Source organism: Ursus americanus, chromosome 14 (genome assembly GCF_024610735.1).
Source record: "Ursus americanus isolate L20-20 chromosome 14, mUrsAme1.1.p, whole genome shotgun sequence".
NCBI classification, from domain to species: Eukaryota; Metazoa; Chordata; class Mammalia; order Carnivora; family Ursidae; genus Ursus; species Ursus americanus.
The window spans coordinates 54,396,877-54,406,858 of NC_142140.1; the positions used below are offsets into that span (position 1 = coordinate 54,396,877).

Sequence of the window (9,982 nt, forward strand, 5' to 3'; positions counted from 1 at the left end):
AGAAAAGAAAAAGAAAAAGAAAAAGAAAAAGAAAAAGAAAAAAAAAGAAAAAAACCCAACAACACAGATGAACTCAAATTGGGGGACAGTCTGTCAAAAGGTTAAGGACAGGAAGACAATAGGGACCGACAATAAGGTGGGAACTGTTAAGCAATGATGCATTTGTATTGTTTTAAACCACTCAGTTTGTGGTAATTGGTTACATCAATAGAAAACTAACACACACATTTAGAAACAATGTTTTTAAAAAAATTGTATGAAGCAAGTCACAAAACTTTACTGAAGGACCTTTTAAAGGTACCTTATAAAGAGATGATGTGTCCAGGAATGAGTGAACACACAGATAGGTTGACAGACACACAGACACGTACATACCTATATGTATATTTGTATATTCCCAGCCAAAGTTACAAATTAATACAAAACCGTATCTGAGAAATCAGATACACAGTAGTAGAGAGAGTATGTTGAAAGACAACAATGTCTTCGTTTATATCAAACATAATATATAAAACTATAGTATAGTATAAAATATAAAGTATAGCATATAGTATAAAACTACAGTAACTGAAACAATGGCAAAAAATAGACATAAGTTCAATGGAGCACATAATGCAATGTGCGGCTTTATTAAGGGGATGTCATGGGGGGAGGTTGGGGGGTCGAGACCATCCACAGAAGGGAAGGGTCTATAGCCTATGGAGAGACAGGCCTTAGAGAAGAAGGGGGGGGTCTCAGACTCTCCCTCCGGATCGCTGAGACGTCCATGCAGGAGGATGGCAAGTCGCCAGAGGGAGAAGCAGGCAGGACGGGTCAGAGAAACAGTAGAACTCATGCCCAAGCTGTCTGATCTCTGGAGACCGGCAGGGTGGGGGGAACATCGGCCCTCAGGAGCCAGGGCAGGAGGACGAAGGCTTCTCGCACGTCCAGAAGTTTTCCGTATTACATCTGTTATCATTCCAGCCATCGCTGTACAATTCTACACAGTCCTCGTCCCCGTGGTTGTTGGGTTCCCCTTCTTTCCAGAAGCTGTGAACACCATCAAAGCTGTCAGCCCCCTACTCCACCCGGAGCCCACATCCCCCAACCCTCAACCCCCGCTTGGAAGAGCTGGTCCCTGGCCTTGGGCAGCAAAAGTCCAAGTACCAGCCAGAGAGTGGTGAGGATTCGGAGACGGTGCTTTCAAAATAAGGGTTCGAACACCCCTTCCATCGGAATCGGCTCTGGCAAAGTAAAAAAATGCAGACTCCTGGACCCATGCCTAGATTTATAGAATCCGACTGTCCCACCCTGGGATGGAGCCAGGACTCTGTGTCTCCACCAGGCTCTTCAGGTGATGCTTTCCAACCCAGAGTCTGAGCACCCCCCGTTTGGGTTTCCCTGCCCGCGCCTCCTGGGCCATTTCCTCTAGGAGGTCACCTGAGTTGCAGGGGAGAGCTGTCCACCCATTTCCAGGACCCCTCATTGTGGTGGTCACTGAGGCCGATCCAGGTGCGCTGGTTATTTCTCACATTCCAAGACTTCAGAAATTTCTGGGGCGGGGGAGGGGCAGCAAGATGTCACCCGCCCCATGTCTGCCCACATCCCCAAGGTTGTCCCCCGCCCCCATGAAAGACCTCCTGCGGTCCAGCCTATAGCCCTGACTCAAGCCGCATGTGTTCACATGCGCGTGTATGCTGTGGCTGTGTGTGAATGTGCAAACGCATGTGGAAATGTGTTAACCTGTGTCTGGGGAGACATTACATATGATCTCGGGAGTGCGCCAAGTCCCCTTTCTGTCCACAGATGGGCTCCTGTCATGCAGGTTCTTCTCTCACGTGACCTTCCCAAGCCCACCGTGGGCCTTCCTCCAGGAAGCCCTCCCTGCCCATCTCCCCGCCCCAGCTTCCCCTGGGCCTCCATCTCTCAGAGGGCGGAAGAGGGACAGAAGGCTTTTTTGCTGACACTCACATGGTCCCGCCCTAGACGGGAACTCTGCCCGGCCCACCTGCTCCTCAGTACTGTTGATGACCACCAGCTGGGCCCTCAAGTTCTGACACGCGGAAATGGCATCTTTCCAGATGTCCTGGGTCTGGGAGAAGAAGTAGCATCTTCCCTGGAAGAGTTCCCATTTCCAGGGACAGGGGCGGCACAGGCCAGCTGGGGAGGAGAGTGGGGGTGGGGCGGACAGGCCCCCAGCACCTGCATCAGATCTGGGGAACCCTATGTTCAGCTGTCACCTCAGTCCCCAAGAAATCCATGTGAGAACCCAGCTCTGCCCTGCCCTCCTCACGGGGGAGCCATAGAAAGCGAGTTCCAGCCCCACCTGTGATCCCCAGACTCCCTCCCGACCTCGGTGTCTGACCCTTACCCAGGGTGGCATTCATCCAGGTTAGCTGCTGGAGGACGTCCTCCAGGTCTGATCGCGTCGGCTCCTGAGAAACACCCACTGGAAGAAGAGGACTTTAATTATGAAGCGCCTAGTGTATGCTTAGTGCAGAGAGGGCCCTATGAGTACATATCTGTAGATTTCACAGTGACCCCGAGAGTCCATTATGCAAATAAAAAAAACTGAGACTCAGAGAATGACTTGCCCGACATTGCCCCCAGGGTCTCATCCAGGGATCCAGTCTCCTCCCCAGCCTTCAACCCTACGGGGTCTGGGGGGTGGGGGTGGGAGGGTGGGGGGTGGAGGGGTAGAGGTGGTGGCGGGGTGGAGGGGGCAGGCAGTGGCTCATCTGAAGTCACACAGCCTCTGAGCCCTCTCCCGCCCTGAACCCCGCGTTCAGCCCTTCACCTTGGCTGGGGCTCTCCTGATGGTCCCGCGTCTCTTTCTGCAGGGATTGGTGGATCCTGGAGACTACAACAGAGCAGAGAATTCCCCTTTATAAGCACCATCGGTCGGCCTGACCCTGTGTCGAATCTGGTTTCAAGGTCTCTGGGAGCCTAAGCCCCTGTGCAGAAAGATGGGCTGCATCTCACAGATGAGGACACAGGCTCAGAGGGGGCTAGTAACCAGCCCACAGTCACACAGAAAGAGATGTGGTGCTCAAATGCCCAAGTCCTAGTGGGTCTGGGGACTGTGGAATAGGGCAAAGACCTATTTGGGGGACCCAAGGCTCCAAGCCCCCGGCCCCCGACTCACCTTGAACCAGGGTGGCCACCAGGAGCATGAAGAAGCCCAAAGAGATGAGAAGCAGCAGCAGAGGCAACTGGGCCCGGGTCAGACACGCTGCAGGACCAGCAAATGGGCAGAGCCGAGGTTCTCAGGGACAGACCTTGCCCCACCCGCCCATGTTGGAGGGGACCTCACAGCTCCCCTTTCCCCAGATGCCCGCCTCTGAACTGCCCTGGGTACCTGACAAGCTCCTTGAGCTCCTGAGCAGTCCAGGGTATTTCCTCGTCACTTTCTGGCCCCCAAACATCTCCTCCTCTGAACGGGACAGAACACACTCTACTGAGTTTGAAGCCTGCCGAACCCTGCTGTGAGGACTGCAAGCTGGAGGCAGCCCCAACTCCCCCGGGGGCCCTAGCACCCTGCCCTCCCCACCATCACCCCCATGTGGGGGGCTCAGCCTCACCGGGGTCCCCCGGCTCCTTGGAGTCACACATTTCTGCCATTCTCCTCTTCTCCCGGGCTGCTCTCCAGATGATGATTTTTATAACCCCACGTGCCGCCCTCGCAGCCCCTCCTCGGGCCGTTCCTCCCCAGTGCAGGAAGAAGAACAAGAAACAGGACATTGCTTTCTCCCAGAACAGTGGGTGGGAGAATGAAGTGCTGACACCACTAGCAGAGAGGACGTGAGGGTGGGGTCAAGAGCTGCGCGGTCGGCTCTGGTGTCCAAAGGCACTGCTCCAACCGCCTGTCCAGTCCTGCGACCACTGGCCTTGCCTTGTCAGGATCTCAGTTTCCTTGGCTGTGAAATGGGACAATTACCCTGCCTCACACCATTCTTGTGAGGTTTAATACTGTGTGCTAGTCATGGGGTGTACATTGTCTATTCTAATAACAGATACTCAGTACTAAGTAAGAGTACTTAGCATGTGCGTGTGTTCTCCAAGGTGTGTGTTCTCCCTTGAGGAAACAAGTAATAAATCTGAATTTGTTCGACCACAGGTGTGTTCCTGGAAGTCTTTGACTGACAGTTCTCACAAGAACCCTATGAGAAAGATACAGTTATCATCCTGCTTGACAGATGAGGAAACTGAGAAACAGAGAGGGAAAGCAACTGCCTGAGGTCACACAGCTTGTAAGTAGTGCGGCTCAGAGTTGGACCCTGGTGGGTAGACCTCTGAGTTCCTGCTTAACCACTACATTAAGCAATTACTCTTTTCCCCCTTTGTAATTACTAAGTATTTTGTAGAGAGTCACTTTGAAACTGTGCGTATCAAACTCTCAATTTATGTATGTACGGACTCCTGGTTTTATACCTGATTCAGTTGGTATTCAGTTGTTACTATATCTCTCTCTCTTTTTAAAATCTAAAGTGAGTTTCTTGCAGACAGCATATAATTGGATCATCTTTTTATCCATTCTGTCAATCTCTACCTTTTTTTTTTAATGTATTTATTTATTTGGGGGAGAGAATCCCAAGCAGACTCCATGCCGAGCGTACTATGAGCATTTTCTCATGTGTTATTCGGTGCACATATATACATAAATTTGTGGGTTGTATATCGAGGAGTGGAATTTTGGGATTACAACGTCCACATACATATTCTCCTTGAGCAGATACTGACCAACAGTTGTCCTAAGTGGTTGTTCTAATTGTTACGTATTTCTTGGTATTGCCCGTAATTTTCATTTTAGCCTTTCTAGTGGGTACAAAGTAGTATTGGTTATGATCTGAGTACATATTTCCTTCATGACGAATGATGTTGAGCACATTGTAACGTGCTTGTGACCACGTGGATATTCTTTTTTTATGAACTACTAATTCTCGTCTCAAGCAATTTATATTTTTTTATCTAAGGCTACATTTTTTTGGTTCAGGGAATGAGGTAGATTTTTTTCCATTGATCAGTCACCATTTAATTTTTTTAATTTTTTAAATTTAAATCCAATTACTTAACATATAATGTATTATTAGTTTCAGAGGTAGAAGTCAGTGATTCACCAGTCTTCTATAATACCCAGTGCTCATTACATCATGTGCCCTCCTTAAAGTTCATCACCCCATTACTCCCCTCCTCTACAGTAACCCTCAGTTTGTTTTCTATGATTAAGAGTCTCATGATTTGTCTCCCTCTCTGATTTCATCTTGTTTTCTATTTTCCCTCTCTTCCCCTATGATCTTCTGTTTTGTTTCTTAAACCACATATGAGTGAGATCATATGATAAAATTGTCTTTCTGTCATTGACTTATTTCACTTAGCATAATACCCTATAGTTCCATCCACATTGTTGCAAATCATTTTTTGATGGCTGAGTAGTATTCCATTGTATATGTACACCACATCTTCTTTATCCATTCATCTGTTGATGGGCATCTAGGCTCTTTCCATAGTTTGGCTATTGTGGACATTGCTGCTATAAACATCAGGGTGTAGGTGCCCCTTTGGATCACTACATTTGTATCTTTGGGGTAAATACCTACTAGTGCAATTGCTGGGTCATAGGGTATCTATTTTCAACTTTTTGAGGAACCTCCATACTTTTTTCCAGACTGACTGTACCAGCTTACATTCCCACTAACAGTGTAAGAGGGTTCCCCTTTCTCCACATCCTTGCCAACATCTGTTGTTTCCTGACTTGTTAATTTTAGCCATTCTGACTGGTGTGAGGTGGTATCTTATTGTGGTTTTGATTTGTATTTCCCTGATGCCAAGTGATGTCGAGCATTTTTTCATGTCTGTTGGCCATTTGTATGTCTTCTTTGGAGAAGTGTCTGTTCATGTCTCCTGTCCATTTCTTGATTGGATTATTTGTTTTTTGGGTGTTGAGTTTGATAAGTTCTTTATAGATTTTGGATACTAGCCCTTTATCTGCTATGTCATTTGTAAATATCTTCTCCCATTCTGTTGGTTGTCTTTTGGTTTTGTTGACTGTTTCCTTTGCTGTGCAAAACCATTTCATCTTGATGAAGACCCAATGGTTCACTTTTGCCTTTGTTTCCCTTGCCTTTGGAGACGTGTTTGGCAGGAAGTTGCTGTGGCTGAGATCACAGTCAATCTTTTAATTGGAGAGTTTAGTTCATTTATATTTAGTGTAATTACTGATAAGGTAGGGTTGTTTTTTTTTTTTAAAGATTTTATTTATTTATTTGACAGAGATAGAGACAGCCAGCGAGAGAGGGAACACAAGCAGGGAGAGCGGGAGAGGAAGAAGCAGGCTCCTAGCAGAGGAGCCTGATGTGGGGCTCGATCCCAGCACGCCGGGATCACGCCCTGAGCCGAAGGCAGACGCTTAACCGTTGTGCCACCCAGGCGCCCCGATAAGGTAGGGTTTATATCTCCCATTTTGATATTTGTTTTTTGTGTGTCTTATGTCTTTTTTGGTCCTCAGTTCCTCCAGTCCTACCTTTTTCTTGTGTTAAACAGATATTTTCTAGTGTATCATTTTAACTCTGGTGTTTCTTTTATGATACATTTTTGAAGTATTTTCTTAGCGGTTGCCCTGAGGATTACTTTTTTTTTTTTAAGATTTTATTTATTTACTTGACAGAGAGAGCAAAAACAAGCAGGGAGGGCAGCAGGCAGAGGGAGAGGGAGTAGCAGGCTCCCCCCGAGTGGGGAGCCCGATGTGAGGCAGGGATCGATCCCAGGATCCTGGGATCATGACCCAAGCTGAAGGCAGATGCTTAATGACTGAGACACCCAGGCACTCTGGGGATTACTATTAACGTCTTAATTTATAACACTCTCGGTCGGATTAATACCATCTTAGTTTTATGGTATACAAAGCTTTGCTCCTTTATAGTTCCATTTCCCTCCCTTTATGCTGCTATTATCACAAATTACATCTCCATACATGTATGCCAATCAACTTAGATTTCTAATTACCTCATTACACAGTGGTCTTTCAAATCAGATGGGGGAAAAGGAGTTACAAACAAAAATTTTATACCATCTTTATATTTACCTATGCAGTTACGTTTATGGGAGGTCTTTATTTCTTCATGTGTATTTGAGGAAGCATCTAGTGTTCTATCACTTCATCCTGAAAGACTCCTTTTATTTCTTTTATTGCAGTGAAATACTCATAACATAAAATTTACCATTTAAACTGTACAATTCAGTAGCATCCAGTGTGTTCACAGTGTTGTGGATGCTGTGCAACCATCACCATTGTCTAGTTCTGGAATATTTTCATCACCCAGAAATGAAACCCCATATTCAGCAAGTAGTCACTCCCCATTCCCACTTCCTTCACATATGCCCAAAAACCACTAATCTACTTTCTGTCTCTGTGGATTTACCTATGATGCATATTTTGTATAAATGGAATCATGCAAAATGTAAATTTTGTGTCTGGCTTCTTTCACTTAGCATAACGTTTTCAAGGTCCATATATGTTGAAGCATGTATCAGTACTTTTTCTCTATGGCTGAATGATGTACTGTTGTTGGATATATAATTCTTGGTTGACAGGGTTTTTCCCCCCTTTCAGCAGTTAGAATATGTCTTCCCACTACCTCCTGGCCTCCATGGTTTCTGTTGAGAAATAAGCTATTAATCTTACCGAGGACCACTTCTACATAATGAGACACTTATTTCTTGCTGCCTTCAAGATTCTTTCTTTTTCTTTTTTTTTTTTAAGATTTTATTTATTTATTCGACAGAGATAGAGACAGCCAGAGAGAGAGGGAACACAAGCAGGAGGAGTGGGAGAGGAAGAAGCAGGCTCATAGCAGAGGAGCCTGATGTGGGGCTCGATCCCATAACGCCGGGATCACGCCCTGAGCTGAAGGCAGACGCTTAACCACTGTGCCACCCAGGCGCCCCTCAAGATTCTTTCTTATCTTCGTCTTTAGACAGTTTGATTAGTATATGTGTAAGTGTGGATCTCTTTATTTATCCTACTTGGAGCTTGTTGAACTTCTGAATGAGTAGCCTAACACTTCCACCAAATTTTGGAAGTTTTCAGCCATTTCTTCAAATATTTCCTGCCCCTTTCCATCCTTCCTCTCCTTTTTGACACTCCCATTATGTGTATGTTGGTATGTTTGATGGTGTCCCTCAAGTCTCTGAGGCTCTGTTAATTTTTTTTAAAGATTTTACTTACTTATTTATTTATTTATTTATTTATTTATTTATTTATTTGAGAGAGAGACAGAGATGGAGATAGCAACAGAAAGCACAAGCGGGGAGGTGAGGGAGAAGCAGGCTCCCCACTGAGCAGGGAGCCTGACACAGGGCCAGATCCCTGGACCCTGGGATCATGACCAGAGCCAAAGGCAGACGTTTAATAGACTGAGCCACCCAGGCACCCTGGCTCTGTTAATTTTTCTTCATCCTTTTTTCCCCCCTCCTTTTGCTCAGACTGGATAATCTCAATGGATCTATCCTCAATTTTTGCTGATTCTTTTTTCTGCCTGCTCAAATCTGCTATTGAACCTGCTAGTGAAATTCTCATTTCAGCTATTGTAATTTTCAACTTCAGAATTTCTATATGGTTCCTTTTTAGAATTTCTCTTTATTGATACTCTCTATTTGGTGACATACTGTTCTCATACTTTCCCTTTTTATTCAGATTTTATTTTTCAGTAATCTCTATACCCAGTGTGGAGCTCAAGCTCAGAACCCCAAGATCAAGAGTCACAAGCTCCACCAACTGAGCCAGCCAGGCGCCCCTGTTCTCATACTTTTCTATAGTTCCTTACATATGATATCCTTTAGCTCTTTGAACATATTAAAACAGCTGATTCAGAATATTTGTCTAGTAACTCCAACTTGTGCGCTTTCTCAGGAAGTATTTTTTCACTGCTTTTTCCCCTGTGTATGGGTAATATTCCCTTGTTTTTTTGTATGTCTCATAATATTTTCATTGAAAAATGGACACTTAGAATAATATGACAACAATGGAAATCAGATTTTCCCTCCTCCTAAAGGTTTGCTGTTGCTGGTGTTTGTTATAGTTGTTGTTTTTTGTTAATTTCCTTACTTTGCTGCCCTAATTCTGCAAAGTGTATATTCTTTGCCATGTATGCTCACTAAAATCTCTACTCAGTTAGCTTAGAAGTTAGGTGATGGTTGGACAGACATTTCTGTGAATGCCTCTAAAAGACTCCCAGTCTCTCCTGAGGGTCTTTGTATGTTCAGACACAACTTCAGTGTGCAGCCAGAAAGTTTGAAGCTCTGCCTTAGCCTTCCCTTCCTGCTTTCACAGGGCCTCAAAGTCAGCCAGAAGCAAAAGCTTAGGGCTTTCTCAGGTCTTTCCTGGGCATGCACAAAGTCCTATGCATACAGGTGAACTTTCAGATCCCAAAATATATCAGAACTTTTCAAAGCCCCTAAGGACATCTCATTCCTTAAATTTTCCTTCTGAGACCTGTGGTTAGGTTATTATTTGCTCCTTCACCTCATGCAGCTGTCATGTTAAAATATTTGACAAATGTCCACTGGGGAGAGACTTTTAGCACTGGGCAAGTTCAAACAAGGTCAACTAAAGACTAGCCTTTCAAGTGAGGTCTTCCAGGGAACCAGTAGACAGATCAAATAATGACTTTTGTTTGGCAGTGAGGATTTTCAAGAGCTCCAGCTGTGTTCTTCTCCCTCCAGTACCAGCAATGTGGGCTGTTATTTTTCAAGGCTACTTCTGAGTTGGAGAGTAGGCAATGGAACTAGAGTAAGTTAAAATTCCACTGAGCTCACTGTTCTTTACTGAGATCCAGTTGTTTTTCTTGACTAAATACTCCCTGAATTATTGGAAGATTTTGGTTGATTTCCAGAGTACTAAAAATGCTGATTCTGACAAATTTTATGGTTTATTCCATTGCTTTTATAGAAGGGCAAAATTTACTCTGCTATTTTTGCTGATGTTATTTTCCTCCCACCCCCCATA

The 9,982-nt window shown here is 45.1% G+C and overlaps 1 protein-coding gene across 2 annotated transcripts; it reads right to left on the minus strand.

Moving 5' to 3' along the window:
- Positions 1-592: 592 nt before the first annotated feature.
- On the minus strand, positions 593-3,728 carry CD209 (CD209 molecule). 2 transcript variants are annotated; one of them, XM_045774346.2, is made up of 9 exons: positions 3,561-3,728; positions 3,338-3,412; positions 3,125-3,211; positions 2,777-2,839; positions 2,351-2,428; positions 1,988-2,139; positions 1,420-1,532; positions 1,147-1,223; positions 593-1,029 (listed from the first exon to the last, which is right to left on the minus strand). In XM_045774346.2, the coding sequence occupies exons 1-9, from the start codon at positions 3,718-3,720 to the stop codon at positions 980-982; spliced, it is 855 nt and encodes a 284-aa protein (XP_045630302.2). In that variant the 5' UTR covers positions 3,721-3,728; the 3' UTR covers positions 593-979. The 2 variants fall into 2 exon arrangements, with proteins under 2 accessions (XP_045630302.2, XP_045630300.2); XM_045774344.2 differs by lacking the exon at positions 1,147-1,223 and having other exon boundaries at positions 3,561-3,721.
- Between the last annotated feature and the right edge of the window lie 6,254 nt (positions 3,729-9,982).

Bases quoted from the DNA above. Each gene is read 5' to 3' on its own strand.
- CD209 (XM_045774344.2), bottom strand. From the start codon at position 3,720: ATGTCCTGTTTCTTGTTCTTCTTCCTGCACTGGGGAGGAACGGCCCGA. The intron at 1,533-1,987 runs GTGGGCCGGGCA...CCCCCGCCCCAG, and splicing joins TCAACAGTACTGAGGAGCAG to AAATTTCTGAAGTCTTGGAA. The intron at 1,030-1,419 runs GTGACCTCCTAG...TGGTGTTCACAG, and splicing joins AGCTCTCCCCTGCAACTCAG to CTTCTGGAAAGAAGGGGAAC.